General features: G+C 44.7%; 1 protein-coding gene across 5 annotated transcripts in view; it reads left to right on the top strand.

The window, feature by feature from the left end:
• Positions 1-15,918, top strand: part of LOC108550458 (glutamate receptor ionotropic, kainate 2) — a 106,913-nt gene extending 90,995 nt beyond the window's left edge. For 3 of the 5 annotated variants that reach the window (XM_017904199.1, XM_017904200.1, XM_017904198.1), the window contains 7 exons: positions 6,820-7,077; positions 11,136-11,333; positions 11,413-11,638; positions 13,067-13,231; positions 13,474-13,574; positions 14,312-14,602; positions 15,209-15,918. In XM_017904199.1, the coding sequence (XP_017759688.1) occupies positions 6,820-7,077; positions 11,136-11,333; positions 11,413-11,638; positions 13,067-13,231; positions 13,474-13,574; positions 14,312-14,602; positions 15,209-15,301 (1,332 nt within the window). In that variant the 3' untranslated portion in view covers positions 15,302-15,918. Of the gene's footprint in view, positions 1-6,819; positions 7,078-11,135; positions 11,334-11,412; positions 11,639-13,066; positions 13,232-13,473; positions 13,575-13,782; positions 13,858-13,881; positions 13,950-14,311; positions 14,603-15,208 lie in introns of those variants that run through there. The other 2 variants (XM_017904202.1, XM_017904201.1) reach the window with 2 other exon arrangements.
• Positions 15,919-16,630: the final 712 nt, after the last annotated feature.

Below are 16,630 nucleotides of genomic sequence, written 5' to 3'. Positions count from 1 at the left end.
AGGAATCTTCATTTCCGTTTAACGTTGATGAAAGTACGGTACGTTCCTTGTCTCGCAGTATTAAATTTTATAATAGGTGTTTGCTTTGCTTTTCACGCCAGTCGCTCGACATTCCCTCTGCGCTAATTGTACAGGGTCGAGCACGTAGCTGGGGCCAGCGATGATCTCGGTGAGAAATGTCGTAGACGAAAGTGGAATGGTAATAAGGGGGTCGTAATTCGTAATATTTCTTATCGCGCACGTTTTCGGGATATACGAAGTTCATTCTTTTAAACGCAATCGCGTATTTTTCGCGATGTTAGTCGACTCTGCTCGTGATTTTGTACGAGAAAAGGGAAAATTTTAGTTTCGCGGTTCTTGGGTACTTAGAGTACAGAATTTATTATTACAGGGAGCGGTGTAGGAAAATGAGGTAATTAATGTTCAACGAGTACTTCTATGCTTAGTTATATTTTAAATTTCTTCGTGGTGTAAAATAAAAACGTAGTAAGGGCTTTCTGTGATGAGTGCTTGAGTGGGTTCGCTCTTACGGAACCCACCAGCAAGGTTCCCATACCGTGCTATGATACCAGGCCATTTCATCATGTAACTTAACTTGGAGGAACTGTTGGATTGAAATGACGAGCACGTGGAATTATAAATGCAGTAACAAAACGAACAGAAATATGTTTAACGAGAATAGAGTATTTCTCTCTCTCTCTACGCACTATTCAATTATATAGTTAATTCACATGGTAATACCTTCCACCTAACGATACTCTATCTTTGTTTTTGGTTGCTCATACGTCATAACCGGGAATTTTTAATTCCTATAGCCGACATTCACCATCCATGTTATCAGTTTTCCTCGAAACAAAATAAATCCCAAAGCAGGGTGACACCATCGAAAATAAAAATTCTTTTGACAGTGGTAAGGGTGACACGAGGGAATAGGGGTAAAAGGTTCGAAAATGTTCTGTCTCGGAAAAGGTTTATTTCACACGAAGGTCTCTACTTGATTGACTACTCGCTGATGATTTCTCTCGCGTGAAGGCTTCCACCTTTGGGTGCTCTTCGCTCCCAAATATTATGGAACGATTGAGAGTTATCGCGAGTGCAGAGTTATCACGATTCGTCTATCAACAATCATTGGGGCCCATGGATGGTGACCACCCAGGTCCATTTCTTAACGACCGCCAAGATCCATTTGTGAATGATTTTCTCACATTCTGAACAGAATTATTTCTACGTAACTCGTGCGTCAGACACTGTAAACAAGAAAACAAAGCAGCAATGAAACAAAAGGTACATAATCGATGGTATCACCGATAGCGATTTCTTCTCTATCAAGGAAAAATAATCGTATTCGATTCGAAATAGATATCTCAGTTTCCTATTCTACTTTCACCCTCGACTCCCTAAAATCATTAGCCACTGCGTGATCCCAGGGATCCCAGAACGATTGAGAGTTATCGCGAGTGCAGAGTTATCACGATTCGTCTATCAACAATCATTGGGGCCCATGGATGGTGACCACCCAGGTCCATTTCTTAACGACCGCCAAGATCCATTTGTGAATGATTTTCTCACATTCTGAACAGAATTATTTCTACGTAACTCGTGCGTCAGACACTGTAAACAAGAAAACAAAGCAGCAATGAAACAAAAGACACATAATCGATGGTATCACCGATAGCGATTTCTTCTCTATCAAGGAAAAATAATCGTATTCGATTCGAAATAGATATCTCAGTTTCCTATTCTACTTTCACCCTCGACTCCCTAAAATCATTAGCCACTGCGTGATCCCAGGGATCCCAGAACGATTGAGAGTTATCGCGAGTGCAGAGTTATCACGATTCGTCTATCAACAATCATTGGGGCCCATGGATGGTGACCACCCAGGTCCATTTCTTAACGACCGCCAAGATCCATTTGTGAATGATTTTCTCACATTCTGAACAGAATTATTTCTACGTAACTCGTGCGTCAGACACTGTAAACAAGAAAACAAAGCAGCAATGAAACAAAAGGTACATAATCGATGGTATCACCGATAGCGATTTCTTCTCTATCAAGGAAAAATAATCGTATTCGATTCGAAATAGATATCTCAGTTTCCTATTCTACTTTCACCCTCGACTCCCTAAAATCATTAGCCACTGCGTGATCCCAGGGATCCCAGAACGATTGAGAGTTATCGCGAGTGCAGAGTTATCACGATTCGTCTATCAACAATCATTGGGGCCCATGGATGGTGACCACCCAGGTCCATTTCTTAACGACCGCCAAGATCCATTTGTGAATGATTTTCTCACATTCTGAACAGAATTATTTCTACGTAACTCGTGCGTCAGACACTGTAAACAAGAAAACAAAGCAGCAATGAAACAAAAGACACATAATCAACGGTATCACCGATAGCGATTTCTTCTCTATCAAGGAAAAATAATCGTATTCGATTCGAAATAGATATCTCAGTTTCCTATTCTACTTTCACCCTCGACTCCCTAAAATCATTAGCCACTGCGTGATCCCAGGGATCCCAGTTACGTGCTACGCCCTGTACATCTGTTTCTCTGCACGTCATACCGATAGCCTCGTTAGTAGTAATATATTAATAGTCTTCCAAAATTTAATCTCAGAATAATACATTATAACAACACGTCACAATCTCGTGCTCCGCAATCAAATATTTGTTGTATTAATATTTATTTAACGAATTAACTTCTTGAACTGAATGGGTTAATTAACTCGCGCCCGTTTAAGCGGAACCTCGAGAATGTTTCGAGGTCCAGACAATTTTGTTGGTTTAACCAAAGCCAGGCACGAGAGTCGAATAAACGCACGTATCCATATAAATTCCGCTCGGTGGACGGGAGAAATCGCGCGGAATGTCGCGCAAACGAGGCGGATTGATAAGCTATCGTTTCTCCGGGAAAACGTGGATAGATTCGTCAGGGTTGTTCCCCGTATAATCGCTCGTCCTCTTCGACACTCGACTTTGGATCCCGTGCCATCCTCTTGGCATGCGACGCAAATGAGGAACGTATCCGAGAGTGTTCCTTTGTTTCCTACCTTTTCGTAAATTCCATCGACTCCCCTGGCGATGAGGAAAACGAGAAAACAAGATCCAATGGAGAACCTGGTTAAATCCAAAGATCTATCGAAGAAAACGAGGCTCAGAATAGAAAATAAACGAAAACGAAGGAGCTAGATTTTATATATGATAATTGATAGTGATCTCTAAAATAGATGGCGTAAACATTCAAATATTATTTGCTTGGTTACAGATGGTTATAGATGTGGTAGTGGTTGTCATAGAATGTGTGGTATGAGTGTGAGGAATGTGTGTGCGACGAGTATGACAGAGAGTCGTGAAAAAACAATCAGTAGGTGGATGATAGTCATTACATATAGACGTTGTGTGCGAGAGAGTCCTCGAGAGATTATATCGCAGTTAGAAACGAATTTATTTTACGTGATTTAGTTATAATTCATGTTGTGCTGTGATTGTGTTCAATAATTCTTCTTATTTGTTTATCCATTTACTCACCAAAGAAATTGCGCAGTAATTAGTATGAATATAGAATTTATTACTAAGGGAAATACAATAAATGATGCTCGGGTTAATCCTTTGACTGCCACGCCGAAATTAGATGTTTCCCTCAGGACGCCACGGGAGTGCATCGCTAAATACAAGATTTGTTCTGATATTAGTTTTTGATGTTGTAATAAAAATTTGTAATTCTTTAATGAGGCGCTTTTTATTTCAAAGTATCTTCTAATTAGAGGTTATATTCAAAATACAGCACTAACTGTCAATTTTCATTCAATGTACTTCAATGTAGTTCAACACGTTGAGTGCGGCGCCGATTTTGCTATACTTTCCGCTCAGGCGGCAGCTAGCGAGCACTGGATGCCGAGCGCTCAAGTATACCGAAGGGTATGAGCAGAAGATTACTTTGTTTCACTTTGTCGTTTGGACTGTGAGAATGGTACAGCCAATGCACAAATATACAAATTATAAACAGAAGATAATGGGGTGGGGAATGCCAGAAAGGCAAAAAGGCGATCACCAAGAAACGATCAGTCGAAAAAAGCCACGGAAGTGTAAAGATTTACTTTAGCAGAGGGAATTAAATTTTTACAATATATTAATCGTCATTGATAATTTAACCCTTGACAATGCCAGTCTTACGCACCGATGATGATCAAACGAAAAATTCGCTGTCTGTCCCTAGAATCCACACCGTCCAAACGAAAAGTCTACTGTCAGTCCCTAGGGACTGACGCCGCCTGAACGGAAAGTTCACTGCCAGTCCCTAGGGACTGACGTAGCACTCAACGTGTTAAGTAGTTCAAGCACTCCGGTCACCAATGATCATCATCACAGAAGAAACCATGGCTAGTCATGTATGACCAACGTGGTAGTCAAAGCGTTAAACGGGCGAACGGTTAGAACTGGTCTATCTGTTTAGGGCCACGCAAGTCAAAGAGGACTCCAGAAAACGGGAAATAAAAGACAAAACGCAGGGAAAGGGATCGCCTTCACATCGCTAGAGTTTATTTTAGTATTAATATCTAGAGTTTATTTTAATAGTTAATTTTTTACTACAACAAAAGGAAAATCTTCAGAATCATTCTCTATACTCGTTCATTCTTTGGCCACAATTTATTCCACGTGACGACTAATCCACTTCCTTATTCGACACTGACTGTCGGAAAAAGTGTAAAAGTGTGTGCCCTGTACCATTACCGAATCGTTCCACAACGAGGTTCAGACTCGAATTAGAAAGGAATCTCTCCTTTTTAGGCTTATTAGGCTGTAAGGACACATCCCAGATGCGTAAAGCGAAGGTTCCTTGTCTATATTTTCGACTCCTTCGCGACATCGAGAGTTCCGGGTCAATGGGGGCCTGGTTTATGCCTTTACGACCAGGGCCCCATGACTCGCGGACACGCGGACCCCCTCGACGTGTAACGAACAGCGAAAAAGTGTCAGTTCGCTTACGCCTATCTAACGACACGGGTCTTTCCCGAAAAGCTAGCCTTCAGTTTTCCGCATCTGGCCCCCTGCACATAATAAAGTCCTACTCAGGAAACGTAGTGCTCTTTTCACTAAAAACCTCTCGTCCTACACCTTCAACGCGTTTCGTAATTAACACGTTAAGCACCACGCCGTTCTATTCACGCCACGGTTCGCTGTCACGCGGGCCCTTCCGGGCCGTACGGACCGACGAGGCCTGAACAGGAAGTCTAGCTCTGTTAACAGCTCGTCACCGAGAAGAGGATCCATCGGCATCACGCTGCATTTCGATTTAGAGGCTCGCGACGGCACTCGAGGACGCGTGAATCCTGTCTCCTGCCATTTTGCTGCCCGCCGTTTTTTAAAATGGCCGTCAATCTGCTCGCGATTAAACGAGCGAACGACAAACGTAATCACGCTCTTCAATTTCGGCCTTGCAAACGGGCCACGCTTACTCGTTCGCTCGTTAATGAACTCTGAAATTTACAGGAACGTTATGAACCAGTCCGCTGCTAGTACGATTGAAGCGATAATCGATTACTGATATCGTCGCGTTCGATGACTGGGTAATTGATTCTTTGTAACTCGATTTCCGTCGTGGAACGGGAAGAGGAAAATATCGATGTTGCTCACGCTCTCTTTGCTCCGACGAGGGAAATCTGAGGAAGAAAATTAATGACTTTTATAAATGGATCGTTTGCTAATACCGCGACGATGTAATGGCGAGAGAAAATGGCGAGGGGAGGATAAGAAATGATTTTTTAAATGGAACGAAACGTCAGGAGGGGAACGAGATAATAACGTGGTCAATTTGATATAATTGATCTATAATATTTGGGAATGAGTCGATGAAGAAACGAAGTTCCGATTAATTTGACCTGAAAATCTAGACTCGTTTAACCCTTTCACTATGGCAGGTCTCGTCACGGAGTCCTTCCCGTAGAAGGAAGCTCTGCGCCAAAGCTGGAAGCATTACATGTGCGCGGTCTTTAACATTCGGGGACAAGTCTTTTGAAAGAAAAAAAGAAAAAAAATGGAAAAGAAAAAGAGGAAAGAAAAATCGACCATGGCAATAACGCTTGTAATTCTTTGCGAAGAGAGCTAAGCGAAACGATGGAACTTGTCACCTCCCACGTGACGCACGACCATAGCATAAAGTACTTGATAGAATTTGGTATGGCAGTGGAGTTAAAAAAGGAAGGAACACTAATTATAGAAAGGCAACTTTTTAATAATTGGTAACTCGATCGGTGTGTGCTGTACAACGATTGCTTAAAGACTGATTCGTTTGAAGAGAGGAATTTTGCAATTTTTGTAATAATCAAAAACATTTTAACATCGACGTTATATGTTAGATATCTCGACTTATGTTTTAGCATTCCAACAGTACTGTTGTCACGTGAGAGGTAACTTACGACCGATAAGGGTTAATTTTTGTGACTATAGTCACCCGTCGTTTGTATGTGCTGTCTCGTAGCCGGTGGTATTCCAACAGTACTGTTGTCACGTGAGAGGTAACTTACGACCGATAAGGGTTAATTTTTGTGACCGGTGACTATAGTCACCCGTCGTTTGTATGTGCTGTCTCGTAGCCGGTGACTATAGTCAGCCATAATAGCGAAAGGGTATTTATTAACATAGATGATTAAGTCAAGCACGAGACGAGATCAACGAATCGATAATTAACGCCAATTCGATTCGTTGATATGATACCAAATTACACAGCACGCCGTATAATTTACCGTATTATATCGTCGCGTTGAACTAAATCGGCAATTCGATTGGAAACGATTGACGAGGCTTAATTACAGGTACCAACTAGTCATCCAGCCAGACTGTTCTCCTTCATGAACCCTCTGGCCATTCAAATCTGGCTGTACGTGCTGGCGGCGTACGTCTTGGTCTCGGTGATGATGTTCGTGGTGGCGAGAATCAGCCCTTACGAGTGGAACAACCCTCACCCCTGTCACGCGGGCTCGGAGCTCGTGGAGAATCAATTCTCCCTGGCAAACAGCTTTTGGTTCACCATTGGCACCCTGATGCAACAAGGCAGCGACTTGAACCCCAAGGTAAACCCACCAATTGCCCGCGAAATGATCAATCTCGCTAACCCCTTTCAGCCACCCTCTCGCGACAGAAGCAACGCGTAGACACGTCGCGTTCCGAGTACTCCGTATAAATTCGAAAATTTTAATTACTTCGTTACTGGCAGCTTTAATTACCGCGTTTGCCAATTTACGCGTAAATCAATTCCAATTAAACCGATTATTAAACTCCGCCCACCGCGGCCGACTCCACCCCGCGTCCATATTAATGAGCCCGAGGAGCATTGACGAATAGTCGCAAGGGAGAAACGAACAGATCAAACAACGGCAATATCATAAAACGGAGAATCTATTTTCACGAGATCCCTGTTGGACAAAAACAATCGTCGACGGATATGGAATCCATGAACAGAAAACGCGCGACGTACCCGACTCGTCCACCCTTCGTCGTTCCGATCGATCACCGTGCTCCAGACACACGAAAGCCCGTCTTATCGTCTCAGATCCATCGCGAGAGCTTGTGGCTAGCTTTGTGTCAGCAAACCGTCTCGGTATCGTTAACTATCTCGATACAATGTCCCAAGGGGCCCGCGTTGATGGTACTCTGCATTAATAAATAACGCGACTCACAGTGCTAATGCGAATTGTAGCAACCACTGTTCTCATCCTCCCTTGAGATGGGTTCAAGGAGATTCGAGGATTCTCCCAAGTCCTCGGGAAACCCTCCACTTTCTATGTATATAAAATTTCCTAACTAATAATATCCTCGACTATGGCAAGGGCTTGCTAGGTGGTCTTATCGATGAGTCCGTTAGTAGACCTCTTCCTTTTCTTACTTGATCTAGGAAACGTCACTATCTTACAGCAATTAACTGCAATCCAGGAGGAGAACCCCTATACAAACTATATCTGTTGTTATATCTTGATAGTCTCACCTGTGTTGAAAAATTTTGCGAAATATCGAGCATGCGTGTTTCCCTTGATACTTAAAGTCTGTTATCGAAGCTTTACTAGTAGATCTGAGGAAATCTGGCGACAACGAGCGTCTCGATACTAATATGGGGGTCCTCCCCCGTGAGTAGCTGTTGTTATTGTGCTGCAGGAGTTGTTTCGATTGCGGTGGTGCTGGAAGGGACGAAAGCGGAAGGAAGGGATGCGTTTCGTCCTGGGCCTGTTAGTGGACTCATCGGTAAATCTACCTAACAGGCTCTTTTTTATTTTACGTGGAGAAAATCTTCGGAAGATACCCCACCCCCTAGGGGAGGGAACGAGGTTATGTGGGATTTTTACCCACTAAAACCCTCACGGTAGCCATCCTCGCCGCGCTAGAGGGGAGCACAAGGGAGGGAACACAACCGGTGCTCCCCCGCGACATGCCCGTGGAAATGGGCCCATCGATGTTAAGAAAACTTTACTCTGTTCCAAAATTACCTAGGCACTTAGCAGACCCTGCCTTAACCCTTTGTGGACAGGACAGTTCGAAATTAACCGTACCATGGAGTCAAGTTGCTGTCACGATAGGCATCTCAAATTGCCAGTGCATATTTCTATTTAGTCGCTATTTTCATTGATAGCGCTTCAAGGTGTCAAATTCTAGACATATGTGGCCATAGCGATACGTTTAGGTGAGACCACATATATTGGTCTTTCGGCTCTATCAGTTATTTTCGCCAAACGCATATATGTGATCGCAAAGGGTTAAACGGGAAGACCATTGACAGGTCTGGAAGTTGTAAATGTAGAAAACAAAGGGCTTCCTCGAACCCCGTCAAAATTGGAATCCATCTAATCGCAAAGGTGAATGCAATAGTCCCCTCGCAAACCAATGTCAACTCGTCCGAAATATTTATTCCAATGTTCCTCGGATAATCCACGAAAAAGTGGATCGATTTGTTGGAACACTTGCGTTGATCCAGCCATAAGAAGTTAACTAGCCGTACTTCTATATTAATTGGAACGTCGATGTATCAACGTCAGGGTGTCCGCGAAGGCTTCCACGAAGAGTTAAACGACCCTGCTCCTCTTCCCATCTCGCAAATCATCTTCCGTTCCCGGCTCTCCGATCCTCCTCTAGCTCTTAATCCTATTCGCGAGGACCTTACGCGTTTTACTCGAACGAACTCGAGCGAACGGTCGTTGAGAGGAGACATCGGAGGACTCGACTCTTCGGAACGATCTTGGAGTTGTCCGCTCGAGCAAGCTCGAAGAAGTCCCGTCGCCATTGTTCGATGGCCTGTGACGTGGAACGATGGCGATCGGGCCGTTTCATTAAGCAGAGTGAATTAGCCGGGTCTCGGGGAAGAAGCGGAATTGCGCGGCCAGATAATAGAATCTCGAGCTAGCCTGACGAGAGTTTATCGATGAACGTGGCTTTGTTCGCATATCGACGCGGAAAAATTTCATCGCCATTGGTATGCCGCGAGTTCGTTCCGCGTTTTCACCGAACTCACGGGATTTCACTGGCTCGAATTTCACCGCTATGGGAAATTTGATTTTTTCGCGATAGAGAAGCGAGTCGGCGGGAAATAACGTTAGAACGTGATGGTTACTTTTCGGGGATGTTGGTGGCCTGTTTATTCGTTTAATAATCCACAGACTGTAGTCCAGTCTAGTGTAAATGCGATATATCGAGTTGATTAAACTCGCTAGGTCGATTAAATATTTCGGGAATATTAATTCATCGAATTTCATTATGGAAATAAATAAATGACAATGCACTTTTATCTACTTGGAACAGGTGCCATTGTTTTCCAGCACGCTGACTGCCACGCATTCGCTCTGTGCGCTCAGGAAAAATTTTCTATTATACTTAGGATATAATGAAATACTGAACAATATGATGAAAAAGAAGGAAAAATTCAAGTTCTCTAATTAATTTACATTATTTGAGTTTCCAACAAGCAGTCTTGCATCGATTATTGGAGACCGCCGTAGCAGACAACGTATTAATAAAATCGGAAATTACTTTTTTCATTATTGCATTATTCTTTGCTTAATATTTTGGGGTTGAAGAAGATCCGAATCTCGAAGAGTTTGAAGGGATATCGTGAGGTTTCAATGAACGAACTGCACTATTTCGGATTTCAACGAGCTTTATTATGCAAAAGGGAAGCTGATACCGAGAAAACAATGTCACGGAAAAGGTCTATAACGTTCTTTGATCGTCAAGGAACTGATTTTTCCAGCCCTAGCCCACGCGTCCTGGTCCGCGAGTCATGGAGTGCTAGCCGTAAAGACATACACCAGGCGCTCATTGACTCGGGACCCTCGAGATGTCGCTCAGAATGGAAACAAAATGGTTTCCTTTTTCGCATCTACGGATCCGTTCCTACAAGTTAATATTAGAAATAGTAGTATCGCGAATTTTCCATCATGTACACGTAGTTTTACGAAGGAGCAAAGCACAGGTCAATTATGAAAAATCCTGAGCGATGCGTCAGTTTGTTTGGATGTGAACGCGCATTTGACAAGCTTTACTACGCAGAAGGGGGGCTGATGCCGAGAAAATGGTGTCACGGAAAAGGTCTATAACGCCCTCTGGTCGTCAATGGACTGATTTTAAAATTGTGGTCCGCGTGTGGTAAAACTCTGGGCGATGCGTCCAGCACTTAACATGGGCCGTGGTGGACCATGTGAAGTGGTGAACTGTTTTATGTCCTTATTACCAGCGTCACTATAGACGAAAATTGCATTTAAGTAGAAACGAGTGCTGGTAGTTTTGAATGACTATCACGGCAGCGGCTGGACCCCACGGTACGGTTTACTCAAAACTGCTCCATCCGCAAAGGGTTAAACCCTAAATCCCTTGATGTCCTGCATGGTATCGAAGGTCTTTAAAATCCAAAGTATTGTCCAAGGTATTGGCCTGCAACCTTTAGCAGGCTTGACACCATCGTTGCATGACCGTAGTTAATTTTCAACAATTTATTAATAAATTTACCACCACCTTCAGTCCCTACAATATTAAATAAATAAATAAATAAATAAATATGATATATATAACGCGTGAAATTCGCACAACGTGGATATCGTGTTAGCGATCATAGAAGCCGAGGAATATATCGATGTACAAATTTGGTCAGGCAACAAGCACGCGGATCGTGGGAGGCATATGGTGGTTCTTCACGTTGATCATCATATCCTCGTACACGGCAAACCTGGCTGCATTTCTAACAGTGGAGAGGATGATAACACCGATCGAGAACGCGGAAGACCTCGCCAGCCAGACGGACATCGCGTACGGTACCCTGGACAGCGGGAGCACGATGACTTTCTTCAGGGTAATTTCCTATAACATCTCCCGTGATCGATGGATCGTGACAATAACGGCGAAGCACGTTTAACGCGAACAATCCGCAGGACTCGATGATCGAGACGTACAAGAAGATGTGGCGGTTCATGGAGAACAAGAAGCCGTCCGTATTCGTGCCCACCTACGAGGAGGGGATCCAGAGGGTTCTCCAAGGCGATTATGCTTTCCTGATGGAGTCGACCATGCTGGATTACATCGTGCAACGGGACTGCAACCTCACGCAAATCGGTGGACTGCTGGATAGCAAGGGATACGGCATTGCTACGCCTATGGGTGAGATCTTTTAATTCGACTAGGTTAACCCTTTCGGTACGGAGGAGCGGTCATATATTCGTGGTACGAAGGAAGGTGTGTGAGAGTTATATATAATTTGATATTTTTATTAAATAAATTATTATTTAACGAAAAATTAATATCTCTTTCTTAAATTTTATAAATTTAAATTTAATTTATAAAAAAATTTATTTAAAACCTATAATTATAATTTATTTTTATGAAATTATATTAGAAGAAACTTTAATTGAAATAATTATATCAAAATTTATAAAATTATTGTGGGGTGGCGAATGGCGACGGACTCAATCAAATAATAAATAGCGGCATCGGCTTTGACGAGGTGAATGTGCGTACGAAGCGCATGGAAGCGTTTGGGCGGCTCCTTGGAAAGCAAGGAGTATCGATCGGCGGTATCGGATGTTTGGCGCAGAAAGAACAAATGATAGCGGCAAATCCTTTTGTCGGAATGTCTGTAGAATGATATTGAGAGAGATAGCTGGATTGGAATAAGATAGATCTGGCTTTAAATAGGGTTGCACAGGTTTTAGGGAGGCAGACGGGGTGTAGTCGAGAATAGAGGGTGTCTAGTCGAAGCGTTGATTGCTACAATCGAGAGTAACCCGGTGTATTACGTCAATTAAATAAACTTGTTTTGTTATATATATAAACCTCCTAGGCACTGAGCACCACTATAGTGGCTTTCGCGGATATCATCTTCCTGTACGGCGCACCACTATAGTGGCTTTCCCGGATGCCATCTCTGTGTGTTTTAAGACGTACCATACTGACATGTACTATTAATTATTAGAATAAATTGTTAAAGTTAAAATGCGCGTTAAAATCATATCTTAATTTTAAAAAATTTTAGAAATAAATATTTTTATAAATTCTAATGAAAAATTATAATTTAATCATCAAACACTTCGTTCCAATGTACTCGTGTAAAGAACAGCATTATCCGTCACACATTGCAGTGCCGTATACTTATATCTCGGTGAGCTACGTTTTTTACTTAAACGAGTAGGAAAAATTCTATTGGTTTGCTATAGCCACGGCAGTTCAATAGAATTTGACTAGAAAGTTCGATTATATTGACATTTTCCATTTACACGTAATTCGCGTTGAACTCTGCCGTACCGAGAAACAGCCCCGCGTAAAGTTCCTAAGAGGTATTAAATAAATATGTCTGCATGTACCATTTATGGTACACGTGGCACGGAACGTGTTAACGCTAAACTTTTCATTCGGACCTCGACTGTGATCGGTGAGGTTTCGTGGATGCAGCCAATAGGCGGCGGTAGTATACCCAGAGAATTTTTCATGGCCGCTGCCAATGGACAGTAGTACCGAGAGAGTTAAAACTAGATTCGATCAAGCTCGATCGAATTCTCAAAACAAGAGTTACCTTTTATCTCTTCCTCGTAGGTTCCCCATGGCGCGACAAGATATCCCTGGCGATTCTGGAGCTGCAGGAAAAGGGAGAGATCCAGATGCTGTACGACAAATGGTGGAAGAGTCCCGGTGACACTTGCATGAGAACGGAGAAGGGGAAGGAGAGCAAGGCGAATTCCTTAGGAGTGGACAATATAGGTGTGATCCTCGAGAGAACGTCGGATACGAGTATTTCCGACAACCTGTTACTCGCTCGATATTCCCTTACTCGACTCGTCGCTCCTCTGTTTCGATTCCCTCTCTCGCGGCTGCCTTCGCTCGAATCTCGTCGAACCTCTTCGTTCAGCGAGAAATTCGACGAGACAGCGTGTCCTGCACGCGATCAGGACCCATGAATTTTTACGTTTGCTTGAAGCTAAACTTCTGGTGCTGCTTCGTAGGTGGAGTGTTCGTTGTACTGCTGTGCGGACTGGCGTTCGCCGTGCTGATCGCCATCTTCGAGTTCTGCTACAGTACCAGGAGGAACACGCCGGCGGAACGGGTAAGTGTCACGATGCTGAGCCATCGTCTACGCGAGAGGACGGATCACGACGTAGACGAGGAGGCAATGAGAACAGGACACCGTGGACCTTCCACGGGATCCGCGATCCGCGATCTCGTACACGCTCACGGACGATCTCTCGCGAATCGTGGCCCTGACAGGGGACGATTCGTTGGCAGATCGCGGGAAAAGAGAGACTTTTTTCCAGGCGACGAACACACGCGATGCATGAGCTTAGGATTGCATGAATTTTTCTCACTTTTGTGTTCCATTTTGTGGCCCGCCGTGGATTTTTTCCGCGAAGCAGCATGAACTCATCCTTCACTGAAGCATGCCGGCCGACTGCGAACGCACGAAGCTCAGTCGTCAACCAAGGTCCGTTTTTTTTCCAAACTTCGTTATCCCGCTTTAATTCGATTCCCCTTTGTACGCGCTCTTTTTCAACGTCTGCTCGTAATTGCACGCGCCGTTCCGGTTTTTTCCACCTTATCCCACCTGGCCGTTCGATACCAGCCGACACGAGCAACGAACGCTCGCTCGTTCACTCGAATTACCGATTCACCCTCGTTACCATCGCTCATCGACCGTCTTTCTTTTTCCTTTTTTACCCTTTTTCCCTTTTTCTTTTTCCTTTTCTTTCCTCTCTCGCGCCGCGGATCAACGAGCAGAAGTGTCCGATCGATGATCAATCGCGTTCCATCCTTTCTTCTCTCAAACCGAGGAATTTGCAAACGCAGAGAGCTCCGGTATCGACGCCAGCCTGCTCGGATTCTCTGCAAGGGATCTCGCAATCCGTGCAGCAGCAGCAACAGCAGCAGACGCCGCAACAGCAGCAACAGCAACAGCAGCAACAGAATCAGCAGCAGCAGGAGTCGTTGTGCTCGGAAATGGCGCGAGAGCTGTGCCGCGCGTTGCGCTGCCACGCGTCGTCGCGACGCCGACGCGCCTGCGAGAAGTGCTCGACCCACGTGCTCGGCTACCCGCCGGACAACCCCACTGCCACCCCTTTGAATGGGATGAGATCGCAGGTTCGTTCTGGGACAGGGACCTGTCAGAGTACCATCTAAATCGCTCCGAAAAACATTTAGAGAAAAGTACATTTGGAGTACGATTGGCAGACACTGTCACTAGAGGATCGATGGATCGCGATTCCAATGATCGATGCATGAATTGTTTCTTTTTCACTCGAACCACTGTACCCTAGGCACCTGGTAAGTTTGCAGTTAGAAGGAATGTGGACCTGATTGATCGTAGCGTAATGGATCCGCATTCTTTGGTAGGCACAATGATTGACCAGTACTTGGTACATTCTCTACCACAAAGCTAGGTCACACGAATTTTTATTTTCGGCTGGGAATGTTGTATCTGCGAATTGCATCGCCTGATGCAGCGAGATAACTGAAATTAGAAAGATAATAAGTGAGATAAAAAAGCCTATCCATGTTCCTCGTGCCACTATTATGACGGAATATGTCAGCGGGAGCTTAAAAATATGCATTTCGAAAGCGACTGAGGTGGAATTGGGCTGAGAGAATGGAACGTTCCTGTTACAGTAGCTCCCGCGCTAGTTTGTTAGATTTATACAGGATCGTGGATGATATTGCACGATGTTGCATGATATTCTCTTCTTGCAGAGAAGCAGCCTGGGTGTTCCCACGGTCGAACTGCCGCCGCACGTCCACATGCATCACCACGCACCACCGCCACACGACTACGACGGGACTTAACTCCCGAGAACCTCTTCGCACCTCTCACCTATTAGAGTCGCACGAACGGAAAGAAGCAAACCACGCGAGGAAGCGAATAATACGAAGAGGAACCCTCGAGAAGATGAGGTCAAGAGCGAAGAGAGCGAGAAGAAAGTACAAAAAACGCATCAAGTGGCACCGGACGGACAGATCGACCAGTTCGTTTCTTTCCTTTTTTTCTAGAGATCGAAGTAGAATACCGCCGCGAGTGTCACGCACGTCACCAGAATCACCGAGGAAGAACGTTGCACAATTTCTACCAAGGGCGTGTTCGTAGTCGAACTCGACGAGCGGAAGAAGGCTCTCGCGTTTGCCGCGAATCCCCTTTCCCTCTTTTTTCACCGAGATTTCACCGAGAACGGACTCGATTCGCTTGTCCACCGTAGAAGCTGCACCTTCTCACGATTGTTCGCACACGGAGTAATTCGAAGCTGAGGTCTCGAGCGTGGAGAACACGCGCGGTCCGTGACGAAGACGCGAATCTTCCAATGGACCGTGCCTCTTCTCCGCTATTGATCAACCTTCCACTCGCAGTTTCTCCCTTTTATCGCGTAGAAATATCGTGACATTTGTCACGCAACTGAGCAGCAACTCGAGGAACCCGTGTCTCCATTGATCGAAGATCGGCGGAACCCGTGTCTCGATTATCGGAAGATCGAAGATTAGAACCTCATAGAATCGATGAAGTGAACGTAAAGATTTGCGTAGAGAGACACGCGTTCCTCGAGCACCGTTTAGCACCGTTTTGCTCTAGATTTCGATCGATCGGAAGTAGCAATGGTCGAACCCGTGCGAATTTTCTTTTCATTCCGCGTGAACGAACAGGGTTGAACGACCGATATCGAGCTCGACGTTTCCCCTGCGTTCGATTTCGTAAGACGAAGCATTCTTCTTCGAGGAACGATCGAGCTCGGGATCAGAAAGAAAACGACGTTTTCCACGTAGCTTCTCTTCCGTCTTCGGCGAAGCGAGTCGCGGCGCGGCTGATTTCAGCTTCGGCTCTTCCTGTATCTTTTCACGCGGGGAACAGCCAGCGGCCGATCGTAGAAATCGGAACGGCCAGGAAAGGCGGTGAAACGTCGACCGGGCCGTTTCTTTTTTCCCCTTTTGCGTCCACGTAAACGAACCGCACCGTAAACGATTCTTGCATACGCAAACGACACGCCACCAGAGACACACCAGGTTCGTGTAAATACCGCGGCGGCACGCGCGAAAGTAGACGATCCCATTTGCGAGTATTTTAAGGTAAAACGCAGGAGGCGAGCGAGTAACTGTTTAGCGTAAAAAAAAAGAAAAAAAAAAACGAGT

Source organism: Eufriesea mexicana, unplaced genomic scaffold (assembly GCF_001483705.2).
Source record: "Eufriesea mexicana isolate 0111107269 unplaced genomic scaffold, ASM148370v2 scaffold2837, whole genome shotgun sequence".
In the NCBI taxonomy this organism is placed as follows: Eukaryota; Metazoa; Arthropoda; class Insecta; order Hymenoptera; family Apidae; genus Eufriesea; species Eufriesea mexicana.
This window is presented reverse-complemented; position numbering and strand designations above follow the sequence as displayed.